Source organism: Oncorhynchus masou, chromosome 33, assembly GCF_036934945.1.
Source record: "Oncorhynchus masou masou isolate Uvic2021 chromosome 33, UVic_Omas_1.1, whole genome shotgun sequence".
Classification (NCBI taxonomy): domain Eukaryota; kingdom Metazoa; phylum Chordata; class Actinopteri; order Salmoniformes; family Salmonidae; genus Oncorhynchus; species Oncorhynchus masou.
Window position 1 is genome coordinate 18,897,477 of NC_088244.1, and position 24,822 is coordinate 18,922,298.

The 24,822-nt window shown below is 43.4% G+C and overlaps 1 protein-coding gene and 1 pseudogene across 2 annotated transcripts; one reads left to right on the forward strand and one right to left on the reverse strand.

Annotated features, from left to right (window-relative positions):
- Nucleotides 1–312: 312 nt before the first annotated feature.
- LOC135527423 (uncharacterized) lies at nt 313–1,874 on the forward strand (annotated as a pseudogene).
- An 8,517-nt stretch (nt 1,875–10,391) lies between these two features.
- Nucleotides 10,392–22,598, reverse strand: LOC135527962 (protein disulfide isomerase Creld1-like). 2 transcript variants are annotated; one of them, XM_064956661.1, is made up of 11 exons: nt 22,410–22,598; nt 15,608–15,750; nt 15,328–15,410; nt 14,712–14,822; nt 14,477–14,568; nt 14,204–14,383; nt 13,987–14,082; nt 13,398–13,481; nt 12,792–12,887; nt 12,478–12,618; nt 10,392–12,394 (listed from the first exon to the last, which is right to left on the reverse strand). In XM_064956661.1, exons 2-11 carry the CDS (start codon nt 15,722–15,724, stop codon nt 12,174–12,176), a joined length of 1,221 nt encoding a protein of 406 aa, XP_064812733.1. In that variant the 5' UTR covers nt 15,725–15,750; nt 22,410–22,598; the 3' UTR covers nt 10,392–12,173. The 2 variants fall into 2 exon arrangements, with proteins under 2 accessions (XP_064812733.1, XP_064812735.1); XM_064956663.1 differs by lacking the exon at nt 14,712–14,822.
- Between the last annotated feature and the right edge of the window lie 2,224 nt (nt 22,599–24,822).

Genomic DNA, 24,822 nt, shown 5'->3' on the forward strand with positions numbered 1-24,822 from the left:
GTGTTTCAACCTACTGACACCAACAACACGGTCACAACCAGGCTAAAAAACAATGACCTCAACACAGAGAACACCATCACTGGCACACACTAATCCTGATGGAGAGGCAGACGCTATGGCTGTTCCTGGTTCAGATATGACGGTTAGGAAACAAGCTGGGTCCAATCCATCATATGCTCTCATTCTCAAGTCTTGTTGCATGTAAACATCACTGAAGTATGTCTGTATCTTACTGTCAGGGCTAGGGGCTAAGTGCATTGCAGAGTGAGATCATAAAGTCAGATCAATAATTCCACATGAGGTGACTGATCTGTCTACCTCTGCAGTCCCCAGGGACAGAGGTTCCGTCCAGAGTGTCTCATCAAGCCTTCCTCCTTAAAAATGGCGGAGGGGATCTACAGATAGACAACTTTGATGCCACAACAGCCAGGAGTGGCAGTGTAGCTGTGACCCCACAGCCCAGCCAGGAGAGACAGAGGAATGGTCATCAAGAACACACACGTCACACCTAAGAGGTCACTGGTGACAGGTAAAACACATACAGGCAGGACACAGAGGAGAATATGGAAGAGGAGGGTTGAATATTACGCCTTTCCCCAAATAACACAAAAAGAGCCTCTTTCGCAAAATCCTACAAGCAGAGAACTCAGAGTTAGAGGAAAAGGCACTTTGTCAATTCAGTATACCCCTGACAGACCTCCCTTGGCCAGGTGAATCATAGACAGGCAGCTGGGAGAGACACAGAAACTGGCCACACATCAGACACCAATGAGGACATTAACGAGAGAAACATACAAACCTCTGTGAGAAGGGGTGATGATGATGGTTATGACAATGAGACTGAGAGGCGTCTGCAGGCTGTGTCGGCGGAGCCAGTTGATGATGTCGTACTTGAGAAGAACCCCCAGAGGAGGCCAGGGCTCCTGAGAGAAAAGCTGGTCAGGCTGGCCCCGCCCACTGAGCTACAGGACGCTCTCATTGGTCTAGGTGAGTGGTTTCCTGTGTCACCTTTACATGTCCCAGTCCTTAGGGTGCAGTCTGCCTCTGAGAGGGGGAGGCTGAGGGTGAGAGAATGGAGAGGGAAAGTGTGTGGGGGATATAGAGGCAGCGGTGAATGATGAAGCGCTGCTATCATCTCCCCAGACCACTAGAGGACGCTGTACACCACTAAAAGATCCCCAGAGCAGTGTGTATGTGCATTGTGCTATGAGTTATGATGCATAATGTGTATTCACTATGATGCCTAGAGGATAGAAAATGTTTTACATCTTCTTGGACCTGGTTTCAGTGTATTGACCAATGACATGTTCAATGTTTGTAGTGATGCTTTAGGTGCCTGTTGTACCTGTTCTGCACAGAACTATTAGGAGAGAAACAGAAGACCAGTCCTTCTTTCAGCGGGAAGTAACTGAGAGATGGTCATAATTTAATAAATGGTTGAGCTTAACAGAACTTGCCATTCTTGGAGAGAAATGTCAGTTTAATAAAAAACAGTGTTTATTTGTTATCAAAACGCCTTTTTCTTAGATCTGCAGTCTGTCCCGGCACAGGTCTGAGACCCCCAGGAGGAAGTGGACCACTCTTCGCTCCCCCTTCCAGCTGGTGCAGGAGACCCTGTTCCATGACCCCTGGAAGCTCCTGGTGGCCACCATCTTCCTCAACAAGACCAGGTTTTCCATTTTTCATTTCAGGATGAAATGCAAATATTTTATACTAAAAAAAAGAATATTGGATGTAAGTGACGGATTTAGATAAGGTTAACTTTGTGTGTATATTTGTGTGTGTGTGTGTTTACATAGGTGAAACCTCAGGACCATAAACTGAACAAGTACCATGCCTGGTTGTGGGAGAACCATGGGAGGTTGGGAATCTGAACTATGAGGAACTGCAATGTCACATTTTATCACAACCTGTTTTATTAATGGAAGAATATTCTAGTTATTATTCATTAGGCTTATAACCTATAACCAGATGTCACCAAGTTCTTATACAGAAACCCAGCCTAAAACTCCAAAGAGCAAGCAATGCAGATGTAGAAGCACAGTGGTTAGGAAAAACTCTCTAGAAAGGCAGGAATTTATGAAGAAACCTAGAGAGGAACCAGGCTCAGAGGTGTGGCCAGACCTCTTCTGGCTGCGCCGGTGGAGATTATACTGTAAGTATACATAGCCATTAAGGCTAAATTGTTCTTCAAGATGTTCATAGATGACCAACGGGGTCAAATAATAATTACAGTGGTTATAGAGGGTGCGACAGGTCAGCACCTCAGGAATAAATGTCAGTTGGCTTTTCATAGCCGAGCATTCAGAGGTCGAGACAGCAGGTGCGGTAGAGAGAGGGAGAGGGACGGAGGAAACAGCAGGTCTGGGATAAGGTAGCAGGTACAGTGAACAGGTCAGGGTTCAAAAGCCGCAGGCAGAACAGCAGAAATTAGATGAGCAGCATGACAAGTTAGCACATCTGGTAAACGGGTCAGGGCTCCATAGCCACAGGCAGAACAGCAGAAACTGGATCAGCAGCACAACCAGGTGGACTGCGGACGGGGACAGCCAGGGGTCGTCAATGCCAGATAGTCCTGAGGTATGGTCCTAGGTCTCAAGTCCTCCGGGAGGAGAGAGATAAAGAGTCAGAGAATGAGATGTGAGAATTAGAGGGGGCATACTTAAATTTGGAGAAATCAGTGGAGATTTTGAGTAGCCGTGTGCCACCACCGCAATGACCAGATGATCTCAGACTTTGAGATAAAACATAGTCAGATGAAGAAAGAGCAGCTGGAGTAGCAGTGTAGGGGTGAATTAAATTAAGGTTAAATTAAAAATTAAAAAATGTGGGTCTCCTGTCTTTCACGAGGTCACCAAATTAAACAACTTTGGCAGGATTGTTCTTTAATAAATAACCACAGACCATTCTCACATTCTCAAAAATAGAAATATTGTTTAATTATTCAAACTTTTGAATGTCCATGTGTCTCTCTGTGTTCCACAGTTTACATTTCAATCTCAAACACTACAGAGCATAGAGGCTGCGCATTTTATTACCCACCATAAAACAGCCGACTTCCCGCTCTACCCCCTGTACGAGAGAGAGAGCACGCTGTAGAGCGGACCTACTGTAACCTGATCCTTCAAATCGTCACAGGAGAGTTATGACATTGGCAAAGTGGGCAAACTTAAGCAGGAAAAGCCAACAACGAACAGTAAGCCATCGTACTCATGTATAAAACAACAAATAATGAAAGAAAAGCATTTAAAAAAAAATTTGAAGTTAGTGTGGGAGAGGTGGAAAAAATATTGTTATCAATAAATAATGACAAATCCCCTGGCATTTACAACTTAGATGGAAAGCTACTGAGGTTGGTAGTTGACTCTATAGCCACTCCTATTTGTTATATCCTTAATCTGTGCCTAAAGGAAAGTCTTTGTCCTCAGGCCTGGAGGGAAGCCAAAATCATTCCACTACCCAAGAGTGGTAAAGCGGTCTTTACTTGTTCTAACAGCAGACCTAGCAGCTTGCGGCCAGCTCTTAGCAAACTCTTGGAAACAATTGTGTTTGACCAAATACAATGCTACTTCTCTGTAAACAAATTAACAACAGACTTTAAGCATGCTTTTAGAGAAAGGCACTCAACATGTACTGCACTGACACAAATGACTAATGATTGGTTGAAAGAAAAGATTGTGGAAACTGTACTGTTAGATTTCAGTGCAGCCTTTGATATTATTGACTACTATAACCTGTTGTTGAGAAAATGTGTGTTATGGCTTTCCAACCTCTGCCATAGGGTGAATTCAGACCTGTCTATCTAATATAACTCAGAGTGTTTTCTTTAATGGAAGCTCTAATGTCAAACATGTACAGTGTGGTGTTCAGCAGGGCAGCTCTCTAGGCCCTCTACGCTTTTGTATTTTTACCAATAACCTGCCACTGGCATTAAACAAATCATGTGTGTCCATGTACAATACCAGTCAAAAGTTGACACACCTGCTCATTCAAGGGTTTTATTTATTTGTACTATTGTTTCCATTGTATAATAATAGAGAAGACATCAAAACTATGAAATAACACATATGGAATCATGTAGTAACCAAACAAGTTTTAAACAAATATTTATATTTTAGATTATTCAAAGTAGCCACCCTTTGCCTTGATGACAGCTTTGCACACTCTTGGTATTCTCTCAACCAGCTTCATGCGGTAGTCACCTGGAATGCTTTTCAATTGGCAGGTGTGCCTTGTTAAAAGTTCATTTGTGGAATTTCTTTCCTTCTTAATGAATTTTAGTCAGTTGTGTTGTGAAAAGGTAGGGGTGGTAAAACACCAAGTCCATATTATGGCAAGAAATTCGAAAGAGAAATTACATTCCATCATTACTTTTTAGACATAAAGATTAGACAATACTGAAATTTATAGCCGCAAAAAAAGTGCAGTCGCAAAAACCATCAAGCGCTATGATGAAACCGCCACAGGAAAGGGAAAGGGGATACCTAGTCAGTTGTACAACTGAATGCCTTGAACTGAAATGTGTCTTCCGCATTTAACCCAACCCCTCTGAATCAGAGAGGTGCAGGAGGCTGCCTTAATCGACATCCACATCTTTGGCGCTCGGGGAACACTAGGTTAACTGCTCACTCAGGGGCAGAATTACAGATTTTTGCCTTGTCAGCTCGGGGATTCAATCCAGCAAAATTTTGGTTACTGACCCAATGCTCCAACCACTAGAAGGAAGACCCAGAGTTACCGCTGCTGCAGAGGATAAGTTCATTAGAGTTACCAGCCTCGAAATTGCAGCCCAAATTAATGCTTCACAGAGGCCATGGTCAAATTGCTGAAACCACTAACAAAAGAAACCAACAAGAAGAAGACACTTGCTTGGTTCCAAGAAACACGAGCAATGTACATTACACCAGTGGAAATCTGTCCTTTGGTCTGATGAGTCCAAATTTGAGATTTTTGGTTCCAACCACTGTGTCTTTGTGAGACGCAGAGTAGGTGAACGGATGATCTATGCATGTGTGGTTCCCACCATGAAGGATGGAGGAGGAGGTGTGATGGTATTGGGATGCTTTGCTGGTGACACTGTCTGTGGTTTATTTAGAATCCAATGCACTCTTAACCAGCCTGGCTACCACAGCATTCTGCAGCGATACACCATCCCATCTGGTTTGATCTCAGTGGGACTATCATTTGTTTTTCAACAGGACAATGACCCAACACACCTCCAGGCTGTGTAAGGGCTATTAACCAAGAAGGAGAGTGATGGAGTGCCTGTCCTCCACAATCACCTGACCTCAACCCAATTTAGATGGTTTGGGATGAGTTGGACCGCAGAGTGAAGGAAAAGCAGCCAACAAGTGCTCAGAATATGTGGGAACTCCTTCAAGACTGTTGGAAAAGCATTCCTCATGAAGCTGGTTGAGAGAATGCCAAGAGTGTGCAATGCTGTCATCAATGCAAAGGGTGGCTATTTGAAGAATCTCAAATATAAAATATATTTTGATTTGCTTAACACTTTCTTGGTTACTACATGATTCCATGTGTGTTATTCCATAGTTTTGATGTCTTCACTATCATTCTACAATGTAGAAAATTAAAGAAATTTGAATTAGTAGGGGTGTCCAAACATTTGACTGGTACTGCAGTATGGTGATGATTTAGCCATATATGCATCAGCAACCACAGCAAATGAAGTCACTGAAACCCTTAATAAAGCATTGCAGTCTGTTTTGGAATGGGTGGCCAATAATGAACTGGTTCTGAACATCTTTAAAACTAAGATAATTGTATTTGGTACAAATCAAGTTCTAGACCTCAGCTGAGTCTGGTAATTAATGGTGTGGCTGTTGAACAAATTGAGGAGACTAAATCACTTGGTGTTACCTTAGATTATAAACTGTCGTGGTCAAAACATATAGATTCAATGGTTGTAAAGATGGGGAGAGGTCTGTTCGTAATAAAGAGACACCACACCCCACAAAGCAAGTCCTGCAGGCTCTAGTTTTATCTTGTCTTGATTATTGTCCAGTCATATAGTTAAGTGCTGCAAAGAAAGACCAAGTTAAGTTGCAGCTGGTCCAGAACAGAGATGCATGTCTTGTCCTTCACTGTAATGTAAGGACTGCTAATATTAAAACGATGCATGCCAGTCTCTCCTGACTAAGAGTTGAGGAAAGACTGACTGCGTCACTTCTTGTTTTTATAAGAAACAATGTGTTGGAAATTCCAAATTGTTTGCATAGTCAACTTACACACAGCGCTGATACACAAACTGCAGTCTGTTTTGGAATGGGTCCGTACCGGAAGATAACGTCACTGACTCAACCCACTCAAGTCGAGTATAGTGAAAAAAGCCTGGCCCCTTTTGATAAACCGTGCCCCCTTTTTCTAGTGGAGATGAATGTGTTCCTTTATGAGGGTACTGAATACTCTCCATCAATCTAGCTCTGTACAGCCATCCTCTGGCTATAGCTCACCCAGCCCTAGTTCACATGCTAATAAACATTCTTCAATAGGACTCCGGTGCATTGAACTACGCTCGGCTCCAGCTTTTTCTCAGGTCTGTACACAAGTAACCTGATTCCCAAGGCAACCTTGCCAGACCCAGGTGATTGCATTTGTTTGTACTATTCCTATTTAAATCCAAGTTATCATAGTCTTGAAAGTAAATATTTGAAAAGGAAGTAGTTTGCATGTTTAATTCAACAATTTACTGTTATGAAAATGTACTTCTGTTATGTGTGAAAGTTGACTGACCCTTTAGAAGTGTTTAACGCACAAAGACTGAACCACTGCTGGGGAAACCCAAAGCACAACTCTGTCTATGGAATGAAACTTTGATGTATCGAAGGAATGGTTTACTTTCAGTTTGAACTGTGCATGTTTGACTATTTGAACGTTCAGTGTTTGTACTGTGCATGTTTGACTATTTGAACGTTCAGTGTTTGTACTGTGCATGTTTGATTTATGTTTCTCAACATCACCACAGCTGCTGTTCGCCAGAATTCCACACCTGTGTCTATTCCTCGATGCACACCTGTCCTACAAAGTCGCTACCATATGGTCATTCCCCTAACATTGCCCATCATCTGACCTGCCTCTGCAGCACTGACAGTCAGCCAGGTGTGAATTGACTCCAAGATACAGCAAATTCCAGTGTTTACATTATTTTAGCCTGCTTTTGTGTGAAAACTTCCAATCTGGCTGGCAGTTTGTCCCCAGACTGTAACCCCTCTGGTCCGTAGGCAGACGGTCAGCCTGGAGACCCCTGATGTGCATCACCACAACCACCAGAGGGCTCTAGTCATGCACAGAAAGGAGCACGACAGGAGAGTTTGCCCAGTAGTAAAACATAAGCCCGATACTGATATGAAAATGGCACATTTCATTTTTGTACATCTTTTAAATTTTTTTATCCCTTTTTCTCCCCAATTTCTTGGTATCCAGTTGTTAGTAGCTACTATCGTGTCTCATCGCTACAACTCCCGTACGGGCTCAGGAGAGACGAAGGTTGAAAGTAATGCGTCCTCCGGTACACAACCCAACCAAGCCGCACTGCTTCTTAACACAGCGTGCATCCAACCCGGAAGCCAGCCGCACCAATGTGTCGGAGGAAACACTGTGCACCTGGCAACCTTGGTTAGCGCGCACTGCGCCCGGCCCGCCACAGGAGTCGCTGGTGCGCGATGAGACAAGGTACGCGATAGCACAATTAGCACAATCCAATTGTGCGTCGCCCCGCGGACCTCTCGGTCGCGGCCGGTTACGACACAGTCTGGGCGCAAACCCAGAATCTCTGGTGGCACAGCTAGCGCTGCAGCACAGCACCATTAACCACTGCACCACCCGGGAGGCCGAAAATGGCACATTTCTGCTGTACTACACCGGCTCCAATACCTGTCGGATGTGGCAGGGCTTGTAAACCTTTACAGACTACAAAGGGAAGCACAGCCGCGAGCTGCCCATTGACATGAGCTTCAAGGCAAGTAACACTGAAGCATGCATGAGCGCATCAGCTGTTCCGGGAAGACTATGTAATCACGCTCTCCTTTGCCGATGTGAGTAAGACCTTTACACAGGTCAACATTCACAAGGCCACAGGGCCAAACAGATTACGAGGACGTGTACGCGCTGACCAACTGGCAAGTGTCTTCACTGACATTTTCAACCTGTTCCTGACTGAGTGTGTAATACCAACATGTTTCAAGCAGACCACCATAGTCCCTGTGCCCAAGAACACTTAAGGTAACCTGCCTAAATGACTACCGACCCGTAGCACTCACGTCTTTAGCCATGGAGTGCTTTGAAAGGCTGGTCATGGCTCACATCAACACCATCATCCCGGATACCCTAGACCCACTTTAATTTCCATACCACCCCAACAGATCCACAGATGGTGCAATCTCTATTGCACTCAACACTGCCCTTTCCAACCTGGGCAAAATGAAGACTTATGTGAGAATGCTATTCATTGACTACAGCTCAGCGTTCAACACCATAGTGCCCTCAAAGCTCATCGCTAAGCTAAGGACCCTGGGACTAAACACCTCCCTCTGCAACTGGATCCTGGACTTCCGGATGGTCCACCCCCAGGTGGTAAGGGTAGGTAACAACACATCCACCACGCTGATCCTCAACACGGGGCCCCTCAGGGGTGCGTGCTCAGTCCCTTCCTGTATGCCCTGTTCACTCATGACTGCATGACCAGGCACAACTCCAACACCATCATCAAGCTTGCCGATGACACAACAGTGGTAGGCCTGATCACCAACAACGATGAGACAGACTATAGGGATGAAATCAGACCTGGCCATGTGGTGCCAGGAAAACAACCTCTCCCTCAACGTGATCAAGACAAAGGAGATGATTGTGGACTACAGGAAAAGGAGGACCGAGCACGCCCCCATTCTCATCGACGAGGCTGCAGTGGAGCAGGTTGAGAGCTTCAAGTTTCTTGGTGTCCACATCAGCAACAAACTATCATGGTCCAAACACACTAACGCAGTCGTGAAGAGGGCATGACAAAGCCTATTCCCGCTCAAAAAAGATTTGGCATGGGTCCTCAGATCCTAAAAAGGTTCTACAGCTGCACCATCGAGAGCATCCTGACCGGTTGCATCACTGCCTGGTATGGCAACTGCTCGGCCTTCAACCGCAAGGCACTACAGAGGGTAGTGCATACGGCCCAGTATATCACTGGGACCAAGCTTCCTGCCATCCAGGACCTCTATACCAGGCAGTGTCAGAGGAAGGCCCAAAAGATTGTCAAAGACTCCAGCCACCCTAGTCATCTCTCTGCTACTGCACGGCAAGCAGTACCGGAGCTCCAAGTCTAGGTCCAAACTGCTTCCTAACAGCTTCTACCCCCAAGCCATAAAACTCCTGAACAGCTAATTAAAGGGCTTCCCAGATCCTTCTTTTACACTGCTGCTACTCTCCGTTTATTATCTATGCATAGTCACTTTAACTCTACCTACATGTATATATTACCTCAATTACCTCAACTAACTGGTGCCCCTGCACATTGACTCTGTACTGGTATCCCCTGTATATCGCCTCGCTATTGTTATTTTACTGCTGCTGTTGAATTATTTGTTACTTTTAATTTCAATTTTTTATTAACTTTTTTTCTTAAAAACTTCTTAAAGCATTGTAGGTTAAAGGCTTGTAAGTAAGCATTCCACTGTAAGGGCTACACCTGCATGTGACAAATCAAATGTGATTTTTTTATAATAAATGTTTCTCTGGGGCTTCGTTAGGTGTCACCAGATGTGTCAGAAGCTATTCTACAGAACCTGCACTGAGAGGGTACAGGTAAAAGCATCCTCGTCTGAATGACTCCTTTCCCTCCTATACCAAGCTGAGCATCTGTCATGTTTATGTATCTCTCCGTCTCTCGATTTTCCAGGAAGGAGGTATGTGAGCAGCTGAATGGAGGAGAAGAGGGCGGGGGGCTGATGCTGCAGCTGGACAGTAAGGCAGAGTTTTTATGGGATGTGGATCGCTTGGCTCTGTCCAGTCAGAGAGAGCAAAGGATACAACACAGAAGAGAGGAGTTAGTACAGAAATGAGAATAGGAGGGTAATACACACACAGGCACTTATTCCTAATGTGAGATTTTGTACTTATATATACAGTATATATATATACACACACTCCTCTTTCGTGTTTGTGTGTATGCGCAGCTGATGGAGCAGGACATTGCTCTCTGGAGATCCTGATGGAGAGAGAACTGCTGTGCCACAACCACAATTTAACTGGAGCGGCACACTGAAATAGAAGCACACACACACACACACACACACACACACACACCTCTGCTCACAGTGTCTTACATCGCTAGCATTCTAGGGGGTTTCTCCAGTATCTGTTTCCTTGAATGGCTTTAATCTATCGTCTCCATGCAACGGCAGTATTTTATTAAGGTCTTCAGCAATGAGCAGCATGAGTTCACATTACATTTCTTTCAACAGCATGCCAAAATAAAATGGTAAGAGAGGTTATTGGAAAGCTAAAAACAGAACACTAAACTCAGAATTCTTCCTTTTTAATAATGATCATAATGCAAAGAACTGCAGTTGAAATGTAGGCATAACACACACACACGTTATATAACAAAAGGACATGATTATTAGCAGATAAAATGGATATTATTGAAAACAAAATCTGGAAGGTTGAAAATGAAAAAAAATGGAAAATTTGAATAACAATTGTGCTAGATCTAGTAGCTACTGAGGATGAGGGGGTAATAATGAGGAGGGATATGATTGATCAGATATAATTTAGTTGCTTCAACTGTAAAATGTTGACACCTCTGATAAAATACAATTGTGCATTTCAGTACAGTACAGTACCCCATATTACCTGGTGCTGATCAAACTCAATGTATCACAGACACACACACACACAGATGCAGAATTAAAATCAGAAAAGGTCTTTGCTAAAAACAAAAAAAAATACATTTAGAAAGGACCTATTGCAAAACAATGAAATGGGAGACATCTTCAAGAGGACTAGAGTATTTTACTCTCACATACACACGCAGATTGCTCAGGCAGTAGATTTAGGGGGTGGTGAAGCAGTAGTGATTATCCTTGTATCCTGGTTGTACAGTTTAGAGGGAAACAAGCAGCTCTATAAAGTCTTCCATGCCAATCATAGGATAATACATACAGTATAGCCTTTCCCAGATCCTTTTCTCGTGCATTCATACAGCAAGAATCTGTCTGTGCAGAAACACAGATAAACAGTCATAATATGAACAGGATTATAAATAAACAGTGTTTTAACATGGGATGGAATTCAACTGGCGCAACAGGATACATCAGTTATTTCCTTAACAAGTCCACCATAGCAGCAGCCTTCAGTGCAAAGCCCCAATGACAATCCCATCTCACCCTGCATCTCCCATCACCACGGGAACACCCTCTGCTCCTCAGTAAAAGGTGAAATGATGAACAGGAGATGCTGATGAGGTAAGGGGTGCCTAAGAAGTTTGATTTGTGATGAGTGGAAATGGATAGACATGAACATTTGAGTCATTTAGCAAACACTCCTATCCAGAGCAATTTACAGGTGCAATTAGAGTTAAGAGCCTTGCTCAGGGGCACATTGACATATTTTTCACCTAGTCGGCTTGAGAATTCTAACCTGTGACCTGGTTTGAATCATATATAATTTTAGAGCAACATTTTGTCCAGTGGAAGATACAAATGCATAATAACTTGGTAACAATCAGTAGTGGTCTTATCCTACCCCAACTCCGTCCCTTCCCTACCCCAGAGTCAAGGCAAGAGGGTTGGGTTGTCTCCCATATCAGTGCAGACAGACACTCCAGTTTCCTTAGTGTCTTCTCAGTGTTTTTGGATCAAGTAGTACCTGGTCTTCTTCTATATTCACTCCCTCCATTGAGCTCTCTGATTTGACCTTCCTCTGAGGTCCATGTTCTCTTATTCACTTCCCTCTAACATTTGGAAAGTTCATATTCCAGAAGACCCACAATAATCCCAAACCTTTTCAAGGCATCCTTTAGGACCCCTCTTCTCCCACCCCAAAGTAGTATAGTACATTCCTGAATGGCAGGCGTTCCTGTAGCCGTCCCACCCCCAGACTTTGTCACCCGCATCGGCTTGCATTCAATGAGTTCCTTCATCTTTCCCGTATCCCTGGCTCCTGATAGGCTAGCGTCCCTTCAGGAAGCCGTCCAGCATGCGATCACCCTTCTCTGACAGCCAGTATCCGGCCATGGCGGCCACGCCCCCGATGAAAATGGCGGTGAAGACCATGTCACCCTTAGCGGCAAGCGTTGCTAGGGCACAGATGACCACGCCAAAGAACATCTGCTGCAGGACAAGTACCTCATCATCAGTCATGTCATCAAACAGGCCCTTCTCTGGACCACCTGATGAGGAGAGAGAGAGAGATGCTGTGTATATAGGAGTGTGCCAAGTAGAGAGAACTATCAAGGGTGCTCGCGTGTCCTACTGTAAGGCTGGTTCTCCACACAGATGCTGTCCCTTCGGATGAAGCCGTCAGCACATTCACAGCGGAAGGAGCCCTCTTCATTGAAACAAGCCTCATTCAGCCCTGGACACGCGATCACCCTCTCACTACACTCATCCACATCTAGGAGGGAGAGAGAGAACATGGACAGAGTGACACCCATACCAAGACAGATGTACACTACAAGTAAGTAGTCAGGCTGCTGTAACAGAAGGTTCATCTGATTGGCCAAACCATCTATAGACGAGTAAAAGAGAACCACACAGACAAATTAAAACACAGCCGCGTTCCCTCACCAAGACATTTGGCTCCTCTGAGCTTGTATCCCCTAGCACATTTCTTACAGCGGGCAGGACCACTGCCCATACAGCCCACACATGCCTGGTCACAGCCTGGCACAGAGGAAAGAGAACAGAGGTCTGGGTCAGAACACAGGTTTACCAACAACACAAACCATCATTACTCTGTTACTAGCAGATAGTAGAGGGAGAGCCTACAGTACCTCTGTTACTAGCCGATAGTAGAGGGAGAGCCTACAGTACCTCTGTTACTAGCCGATAGTAGAGGGAGAGCCTACAGTACCTCTGTTACTAGCCGATAGTAGAGGGAGAGCCTACAGTACCTCTGTTACTAGCAGATAGTAGAGGGAGAGCCTACAGTACCTCTGTTACTAGCAGATAGTAGAGGGAGAGCCTACAGTACCTCTGTTACCAGCAGATAGTAGAGGGAGAGCCTACAGTACCTCTGTTACTAGCAGATAGTAGAGGGAGAGCCTACAGTACCTCTGTTACTAGCAGATAGTAGAGGGAGAGCCTACAGTACCTCTGTTACTAGCAGATAGTAGAGGGAGAGCCTACAGTACCTCTGTTACTAGCAGATAGTAGAGGGAGAGCCTACAGTACCTCTGCACTCGTACGATCCATCTGTGTTGTGGCAATATGTGTTGGAGAGGCATCGAGCCAGCTCTGTGCCGCACTCATCAGTGTCTGGAAACAACATTCACAAGTTACACACTGTAGTAGGGATTTTCAAAGTGAAAAAAAGAAGGGCAGTAACAGATGAAGTCAATCAAAATCAATCTGGTTTAATACAAGTTGAAACAGGGAGACACCTCCAGCACAGAAAGAGACCATGTCTAACCTGTTGTCTCTAAGCAGACCCTTATATTCTAATCTATTCTCACAGAACCAACGCTCTGAAACCACCTACTAACAGGCTTGAATCACAGTGTCACAGAATCACAGTGTCACAGATATCAACAACAATCAGTGTCCTTGGTCCTTTTACCTCCAGATATGAGAACAATCCATAACATTTAGTATCAAGTCTAATGACCATCAACCTGTACACAAATGGGTGTCACAAAGCATTGTGTTAATAATTACTTGGAACTGAAACTGAATTTCTCCATTACAAACACAGATACAAAGAAAGAAAACTAACAGAAGACACATGCTCTCTCAAATACACACACAAAAGCCAAATACTCACCAACACACTTGTTGTCATGGAGGATCCACCCAGGTTTGCAGTCCACACATTTGTAGTCCTCTGGCCCTGAGCATTTTTTACAGGAGTGGTAGCATGCTAGACATCACACACAGAGAAGAAGTGATTAGTCTGTGAGACTTCTACATGAGATTGGTTGAGAATAAGCCAGGCTGTCTGGTTCATGATCAGACAGGCACAACTTTTTCTGATTGGGTACCTGCACAGGCTGGTGTGCTGTGATTGGAGCTCTTCTCTCTGTAGTAGCCATCTGCACAGCTCTGACACAGCTTACCAAAGTACCCCGGATCACACACACACTCTCCATCTCCCAGACGGGTACCCTCTCCCTCACAGCGACCCAGACCACCACACACACCTCCAGGACCGGACAGACACTCTGCAGCACAACAACACACAGGGTTAATAATGTGACAACAGAGAGAGAACTATAGAGAGAACTATCGTGTGTGTGTGTGTGTGTGTTCAATACCTTTGCAGTCTGGGCCAAAGCGTCCTGGGGGACAGCAGAGTCTGAGCTCCTCTATACACAGCCACTCAAATAGATCTGGAGCCTCCTGCTGCCTACACACACAGAGACAATCACGAGGTCAGTGATGAGAGGGGAAGGACACACACACATAACAATATAATACACAGGTGTGTAAATACAGCAGTAAAACAAAAGTGATTATACATATACCACATTTACATGATCACACACATACCGGTGGAACCACCATGTCTCCACTTGGTCCTCTAATTGCTCCAGCAGTTTGTTACAGTCAAAGTCAGATTTCTCACATGCTGCCTCCACTATCTCCAACAGCCTGGTCTCACTGAGAACCAGGAGGAGAGGAGATGTGAGTAATGTGGAACACTTCACTAGCGAACAGAGCACAGAGAAAACAAATACACCCTCCTATTCTCCATTATGCACTCTAGGAGGATCTTCGACACACGCTCGCTCGCTCACTCTCACAGACACACACAGTGTGGCCTAGTTTTGAGAGGCTGTCATATTGTGTAAGGACATATGTGGTGTAGAGCCCTAGTCTTGTCAGTACTGTACTGGTTCAGCATCGCCTTGGCTCAGTCATGAGGAGTCCAATTCAGGTCAGAGGCATCAGGTAACAAGCCTTCATAGCAACACAATAAAGGTGCATTGGCCATTCAACAACATGCTAAGGCTGGTCAGGGATTAGCAGGCCTCCTGGGCTTTCCTCTACAGAAACACAGATGTTAGACTGCAGGTCTTAAAGACTGCAAGTCCCAAAGGCTGCAGTTCCTATGACTGTATATTTGTGGAGATTCTAGTGACAGGCCTAGTGGGGCCATAAGTACCTGCGAGCATATTTAGCCAGCTTCTCCTCCTCCCAAGCAGTGTTCCCACCCCCAAAGTTTTTATTGGATGTTTTCTCCAGGCCCTGAAAAAAATGTGTTTTAATGAAAGACCACCAGGTGAAGACAGAAACAGAACAGCAAGGAGAGTAAAATGGCAGCTATTGACCGAAACATAAGCAATAAGCAAAAGAGATACCAATAGATACAAAAATGACAATATGACCGACAAAACTAATCAACAGACTGAGGGAATGAGAGAGACAGAGATAGAGACTCCTACCTTGATGAAGCTGTCAGTTAGTTTGCGGCAGGTCTGACATGGTGCAGTCTGTACTTGTACCACAGACAGCACAGAGAAGAGTACCAGGCCAGGGAGCAGGGGCCACGACCACCACATGGCTTGGACTACCTACCACTCAGCCACTGAGAACAGAGACAGTGGATTCAGACAGAGCAGGAACATAGACCGCTGTGGCTATTATTGATGATGACAATTCTCTCGGGAGATAGTACAGTCGGCATTTGAATGTGAGATATTCTAGGTCGGGTGAACAGAAAGACTTGAGTTCCTGTATATTATCACAGTTACACCATAAGTTGTTAATCATAAAACATATACCAACACTCTTCTGCTTCCCGGAGAGATGTTTGTTCCTGTCGGCGCGATGTACTGAGAACCCAACTGGCTTTACAGAGTATCTCGAGAGAGCCATGTTTCCGTGAAGCAGAGTATGTTACAATCCCTGGTGTCTCTCTGAAAAGCAACTCTTGTCTTGAGTTCATCAATTTTATTATCCAGAGATTGGACATTAGCGAGTAAAATACTTGTGAGCAATGGGTGGCGTGCACGCTTCCTAAGTTGGACCACAAGACCACCTTAATTACCTCTTCTCCACCGGTGTGGTTTTGGGTCGGCCTGCACTGGGGAGAGCAAACAAAAGACCTGCTACAGGGAAGTCGTAACCCTGGTCATAACGCTGGAAGTTCTGGTGAGTTACCGCCACTCTAATATCCAACAGTTCTTCCTGGCTGTATGTAATGACAATTCCTGAGCTAATAACGTAAAATAAATAGTACATGAACAAAAAAATACTGCCGAGTTGAATAAGAGTTTGTCGCGATGCTGCCATCTCCGTCGGCACCATCATACTGTATGGTTCATTCACGCAAAACTGAACGCCAACCACATTTAACCAGGGCAAGAAGACTGGGAATATAGAAGAATACAAACAGTGTAGTTATTCCCTCCGCAAAGCAATCAAGCAGGCTAAATGTCAGTATAGGGACAAAGTTGAGTCCCAGTTCAACGGCACAGACACGAGACATATGTGGCAAGGTCGACAGACAATCACGGATAATAAAAGGAAAACCAGCCACTTCACAGACACCAACATCCTGCTTCCGGACAGGCTGAACACCTTCTTCGCTTGCTTTGAGGATAATACAGTGCCTCGGGCGCGCCCCGCTACCAAGGACTGTGGGCTCTCCTTCTCCCTGGCCGACGTGTGTAGGACATTTAAGCAGGCTAACCCTCGCAAGGCTTCCGGCCCAGAAGGAATCCCTAGCCGCGTCCTCACAGCATGCACAGACTAGCTGGCTGGTGTGTTCACAGATATATTCAATCACTCCCTATCCCAGTCGGTTGTCCCCACATGCTTCAAGATGGCCACCATTGCATTCTTAGGGACAAGGACTAAGGTAAATGAACTAAATTACTATTGCCCCGTAGCACTCACCTCTGTCATCACGAAGTGCTTTGAGAGACTAGTCAAGGATCATATCACCTCCACCTTACCTGCCACCCTAGAACCTTTTCAATTTGCTTACCGCCTCAATAGATCCACAAAAAATGCAATCGCCACCACACTGCACACTGCCCTGTCCCACCTGGACAAGAGGCATACCTATGTAAGAATACTGTTCATTGACTACAGCTCAGCATTCAACACCATAATACCGTCCAGGCTCATCATCAAGCTCGAGGCCCTGGATATGAACCCCGTCCTGTGTAACTGGGTCTTGGACTTCCTGACGGGTCGTCCCCAGGTAGTGAATGTAGGAAACAACATCTCCTCTTCGCTGATCCTCAACACTGGGGTCCCACAAGTGTGCGTGCTGAGCCCCATCCTGTACTCCTTGTTCACCCATGACTGCGTGGCCAACCACACCTCCAACTCAATCATCAAGTTTGCAGATAACAACAGTAGTAGGCTTTATTACCAACAACAATGAGACAGCCTACACGGAGAAGGTGAGGGCTCGGAGTGTGGTGCCAGGAAAATAACCTCTCACTCAACATCAACAAAACTAAGGAGATGATCTTGGACTTCAGGAAACATCAGAAGGAGCACCCCCCTATCCACATTGATGGGACCACAATGGAGAAGGTGGAAAGCTTCAAGTTCCTCAGCGTACACATCACAAACTGAAATGGTCCACCCACACAGATAGTTTGATGAAGGCGGCACAACAACGCCTCTTCAACCCCAGGAGGCTAAAGACATTTGGCTTAACATCTAAAACCCTCACAACCTTTTACAGATGCACAATTGAGAATATCCTGTCGGGCTATTTCACCACCTGGTACAGCAACTGCACCGCCCACAACCGCAAACCTCTCCAAAGGGTGGTGCAGTCCGCCCAACACATTACCGGGGGCAAACTTCACGCTGTCCTGGACAACTACAGCACCCGATGCCATAGGAAGGCCAAAAAGATCATCAACCTCCCGAGCCACTGCCTGTTCACCCCGCTATCATCCAGAAGGCTAGGTCAGTACAGGAGCATCAAAGCTGGGACCGAGAGACTGAAAAACAGCTTATATCTCAAAGCCATCAGACTGCTCAACAGCCGTCACTAGCAGATCAGAGGCGACTGCCTATAGACATAGATTAGAAATCACTGGCCACTTTAAGGACATGAATCACTAGTCACTTTAATAATGTTCCGTATCTAGCATTACTCATGTACAGTTGTAGTCGGAAATTTACTAGTCATTAAAACTAGTTTTTCAACCACTCCACAAATATCTTGTTAACTAACTATCGTTTTGGCAAGTCGGTTAGGACATCTACTTTGTGCATGAAAAGTAATTTTTCCAACAATTGTTTAAAAACAGATTATTTCACTTATAATTGTATCACAATTCCAGTGGGTCAGAAGTTTACATACACTAAGTTGACTGTGCCTTTAAACAACTTGGAAAATTCCAGAAAATTATGTCAAGGCTTTATTTTTTATTTTACCTTTATTTAACTAGGCAAGTCAGTTAAGTACAAATTCTTATTTTCAATGATGGTCTAGGAACAGTGGGTTAACTGCATTGTTCAGGAGCAGAACGATATATTTTTACCTTCTCAGCTCGGGGATTCGATCTTGCAACCATTCAGTTACTAGTCCAACGCTCTAACCACTAGGCTACCTGCCACCCCAGTGGAAGCTTCCTTAAGAAGCTTCTGATAGGCAAATTGACATAATTTGAGTCAATTGGAGGTGTATCTGTGGATGTATTTCAAGGCCTACCTTCAAACTCAGTGCCTCTTTGCTTGACATCATGGGAAAATCAAAAGAAATCAGCCAAGACATCAGAAAAAAAATTGTAGACCTCCACAAGTCTGGTTTATCCTTGGGATTAATTTCCAAACGCCTGAAGGTACCAGGTTCATTCGTACAAACAATAGTACGCAAGTATAAACACCATGGGACCACGCAGCCGTCATACCGCTCAGGAAAGAGACGCGTTCTGTCTCCTAGTGATTAACGTACTTTGGTGCGAAAAGTGCAAATCAATCCCAGAACAACAGCAAAGGACCTTGTGAAGATGCTGGAGGAAACAGGTACAAAAGTATCTATATCCACAGTAAAACGAGTCATATAGTGACATAACCTGAAAGGCCGCTTTGCAAGGAAGAAGCCACTGCTCCATAAAAAAGCCAGACTGCGGTTTGCAACTGCACATGGGGACATAGATCATACTTTTTGGAGAAATGTCCTCTGGTCTGATGAAACAAAAATAGAACTGTTTGGCTTTGCTGCAGGAGGGACTGGTGCACTTCACAAAATAGATGGCTTCATGAGGAGTAAAATGATGTGGATATATTGACGCAACATCTCAAGACATAAGTCATAAGACATAAGGTGTATGTAAACTTCCAACTTCAACTGTATAAACTGCACTTCACACTGTTCTAAGGTATCTTAGTCACTTTTAAATTGTGTTTACATATTGCATCATCATTTAATATGTATATACTGTATTTTATTTTAGACTATACCACTGACTGTTAAACAGCCATTTACAGCACATCAGAGACTGCTGCCTATATACATAGATTAGGAATCACTGTCCTCTTTAAGGAGATGAAATACTAGTCACTTTAATAATGTCCCCGTATCTTGCATCACCCATCTCATATGTATAAACTGTACTCTATACTATTCTACGGTATCTTAGTCACTTTAATTGTGTGTAAATATTGCAGCACCCATCTCATATGTATAAACCGTACTCTATACTATTCTACGGTATCTTAGTCACTTTAATTGTGTGTAAATATTGCATCACCCATCTCATATGTACATACTGTACTCTATACTATGTCACTGTATCTTAGTCCAATGCCACTCTGACATACAGTGCCTTGCAAAAGTATTCGGCCCCCTTGAACTTTGTGACCTTTTGCCACATTTCAGGCTTCAAACATAAAGATATAAAATTGTATTTTTTTGTGAAGAATCAACAACAAGTGGGACACAATCATGAAGTGGAACGAAATTTATTGGATATTTCAAACTTTTTTAACAAATCAAAAACTGAAAAATTGGGCGCGCAAAATTATTCAGCCTCCTTAAGTTAATACTTTGTAGCGCCACCTTTTGCTGCGATTACAGCTGTAAGTCGCTTGGGGTATGTCTATCAGTTTTGCACATCGAGAGACTGAAATTTTTACCCATTCCTCCTTGCAAAACAGCTTGAGCTCAGTGAGGTTGGATGGAGAGCATTTGTGAACAGCAGTTTTCAGTTCTTTCCACAGATTCTCGATTGGATTCAGGTCTGGACTTTGACTTGGCCATTCTAACACCTGGATATGTTTATTTTGAACCATTCCATGGTAGATTTTGCTTTATGTTTTGGATCATTGTCTTGTTGGAAGACAAATCTCCATCCCAGTCTCAGGTCTTTTGCAGATTCCATCAGGTTTTCCTCCAGAATGGTCCTGTATTTGGCTCCATCCATCTTCACATCAATTTAAACCATCTGCCCTGTCCCTGCTGAAGAAAAGCAGGCCCAAACCATGATGCTGCCACCACCATGTTTGACAGTGGAGATGGTGTATTCAGGGTGATGAGCTGTATTCAGGGTGATGAGCTGTGTTGCTTTTACGCCAAACATAACATTTTGCATTGTTGCCAAAAAGTTCAATTTTGGTTTCATCTGACCAGAGCACCTTCTTCCACATGTTTGGTGTGTCTCCCAGGTGGCTTGTGGCAAACTTTAAACAACACTTTTTATGGATATCTTTAAGAAATGGCTTTCTTCTTGCCACTCTTCCATAAAGGCCAGATTTGTGCAATATATGACTGATTGTTGTCCTATGGACAGAGTCTCCCACCTCAGCTGTAGATCTCTGCAGTTCATCCAGAGTGATCATGGGCCTCTTGGCTGCATCTCTGATCAGTCTTCTCCTTGTATGAGCTGAAAGTTTAGAGGGACGGCCAGGTCTTGGTAGATTTGCAGTGGTCTGATACTCCTTCCATTTCAATATTATCGCTTGCACAGTGCTCCTTGGGATGTTTAAAGCTTGGCAAATCTTTTTGTATCCAAATCCGGCTTTAAACTTCTTCACAACAGTATCTCGGACCTGCCTGGTGTGTTCCTTGTTCTTCATGATGTTCTCTGCGCTTTTAACGGACCTCTGATACTATCACAGTGCAGGTGCATTTATACGGAGACTTGATTACACACAGGTGGATTGTATTTATCATCATTAGTCATTTAGGTCAACATTGGATCATTCAGAGATCCTCACTGAACTTCTGGAGAGAGTTTGCTGCACTGAAAGTAAAGGGGCTGAATAATTTTGCACGCCCAATTTTTCAGTTTTTGATTTGTTAAAAAAGTTTGAAATATCCAATAAATGTCGTTCCACTTCATGATTGTGTCCCACTTGTTGATTTTTCACACAAAATACAGTTTTATATCTTTATGTTTGAAGCCTGAAATGTGGCAAAAGGTCGCAAAGTTCAAGGGGGCCGAATACTTTCGCAAGGCACTGTATATGTATATATATTCTTAATCCATTCCTCACTTAGATTTACTTGTTAGATATTACTGCACTGTCGGAGCTAGAAGCACAAGCATTTCACTACACCCACAATAACATCTGCTAAACATGTGTATGTGACCAATACATTTGACTTGATTATCATGATGGGCACACATTAAATGTGTGTGAAAAGATAAGAGGATGAGTTATATCAATGTTTCAGTAAACAACACAGAGCCACTGAATTCCTGTATCGCTCACATAGTCAATGTTCATTGACAAATCCAAACCGAGTTGGATCCTGTTATGGGTATGCCTAGTGATGATTAAGCTCCATTACCTCTGCTGCCTGACAAAAAAAATATAGCTAGTTAAATTCTTAGAAAGCTAGGTATGGAGCTCACTACGTTGTTGCCTTGACTGAACTATTTAGGCCGTGGTCAAATGAGGATCATCATCATTCTGAATAGCATCTTCATAATCAGTTAGACTGGCTAGTGTGGTCAGCTAACGTTAGCTAGTTACTGTAAAGTCAGGTAAAGTCAAATCAGGTAACCCATCATCAGGTCAGTACAAGTAATGACATGATTATCCATCTTAAACGTCATCAAATCCATTTATAAGAAGCCATTTCTTCTTGTCTATTGCTTCATTGCATGGCAGTAAATTGTCTGTGATAACTAGTTAGTTACTCAGCTAACGCACTGCTATGGCAAACTAGCAATCTATTTAGATGGATAGCTAATGTTAGCTAAATTAGCGTTACCCTGCTAACGCTAGCTAGCTCCCAATAAATTATGCTGCGCTGCATCCTACCTTCAGCTTGATAAACTCTCAAGAGCTTGTAGACAAACGATTGGAGCGTCCTCAGCACCTTAATACAATTTCACGGTCTTTCACCAGTTTAGTTCTTCATCCGTGCCATTCATTGACCGGTGCTGATGCAGTGGTTCTTGTTGATTCTTCTTCCCAGACTCTGTTAAACTGAGGCGCAGCTGGCAGGAAACTGCCCAATCCCACTGGGACTTCAGTCTTCAACCAATCATTACCCGCGAGTACAAATAAGGGCGGGTCTTGTTTTAAAGAAGTGAATGGGTCCTTGCGCTGATAGACTGTCAGACAGGTAAATCATTCAAGATTAGAAAAACTGCAAAATTCAACACTTAAAACATAATAATATCTAAATAGCCAACAAACGCACAGTACAAAAAGTACACAGAAAATAGAAGCAAACCACTTTATACCTATTACTGATGATGGATAACCCAATCACGACAAAGAACTGCACCATAACAGAACGCACAAATGCATAAAATGTTATGCAATTAACCAACAAACTACTTAGTAAAAAAAATGACTTTACAAATTAACCATATAACATTTTGAAACGAAGATAATTGTTGAGTACAACAATGTCACCCATTTACAGTTCAGGGATGAATACAAAAACGAATCACATTTTAATTGGTCGCATACAGTGCACATATTCTGCAGATGTTATCACAAGTGCAGCAAAATGCTTACGTTTCAACATTCAACAGTGCAGTATATATATATATATATACACATATATACACAGTACCGGTCAAAAGTTTGGACACATCTACTCATTCAAGGGTTTTTATTTATATTTACTATTTACTACATTGTAGAATAATAGTGAAGACATCAAAACAATGAAATAACGCATATGGAATCATGTAGCAACCAAAAAGTTTTTAACAAATCCAAATCCATTTATATTTTAGATTCTTCAAAGTAGCCACTCTTTGCCTTGATGACAGCTTTGCACACTCTTGGCAGTCTCTCAACCAGTTTCATGAGGAATGCTTTTCCAGAAGTTATAACTTTGAAGAAGTTATTACATATGCTGAGCACTTGTTGGCTGCTTTTCCTTCACTCTGCAGTCCAACTCATCCCAAACCATCTCAGTTGGGTTGAGGTCAGGTGATTGTGGAGGCCACAATGCAGCACTCCATCACTCTCCTTCTTGGTCAAATAGCCATTACACATTCTGGAGGTGTGTTTTGGGTCATTGTCCTGTTTAAAAAAAATGATAGTCCCATTAAGCCCAAACCAGATGGGATGGCGTATTGCTGCAGAATGCTGTGGTAGCCATGCTGGTTAAATGTACCTTGAATTCTAAATAAATCACAGACAGTATCACTAGCAATGCAATCCCACACCATCTCACCTCCTCCTCCATGCTTCACGGTGGGAACCACACATGCGGAGATCATCCGTTCACATACTCTGCATCTCACAAAGACACGGCGGTTGGAACCAAAAATCTCAAATTTGGATTCATCAGACAAAAGGACAGATTTCCACTGGTCTTATGTCCATTGCTTGTGTTTCTTGGCCCAAGCATGTCACTTCTTATTAGTAGGGTCCTTTAGTAGAGGTTTCTTTGCAGCAATTCAACCACGAAGGCCCGATTCACGCAGTCTCTGTCTGTTACTTGAACTCTGTGAAGCATTTATTTGGACTGCAATCTGAGGTGCAGTTAATTCCCCATTTCTGAGGCTGGAAACTCTAATGAACTTATCCTCTGCAGCACAGGTAACTCTGGGTCTTCCTTTACTGTGGAGAGCCAGTTTTTTATTTATTTTATCTTTATTTAACTAGGCAAGTCAGTTAAGAACAACTTCTTATTTTCAATGACGGCCTAGGAACAGTGGGTTAACTGCCTGTTCAGGGGCAGAACGTCTGCTTGGGGTTTTGAACTTTGAACTAGTCCAACACTCTAACCATTAGGCTACTTTGATGTCTTCAATATTATTCTACAATATAGAAAAAGTAAAAAATTAAGGAAAACCCTTGAGTAGATGGGTCCATACTTTTGACTGGTAATATATATATATATATATATATATATATATATATATATATATATATATATATATATATATATATATATATATATACAGTGGGGCAAAAAAGTATTTAGTCAGCCATCAATTGTGCAAGTTCTCCCACTTAAAAAGATGAGAGAGGCCTGTAATTTTCATCATAGGTACACTTCAACTATGACACACAAAATGAGAAAAAAAAATCCAGAAATCATATTGTAGGATTTTTAATGAATTTATTTGCAAATTATGGTGGAAAATAAGTATTTGGTCACCTACAAACAAGCAAGATTTCTGGCTCTCATAGACCTGTAACTTCTTCTTTAAGAGGCTCCTCTGTCCTCCACTCGTTACCTGTATTAATGGCACCTGTTTGA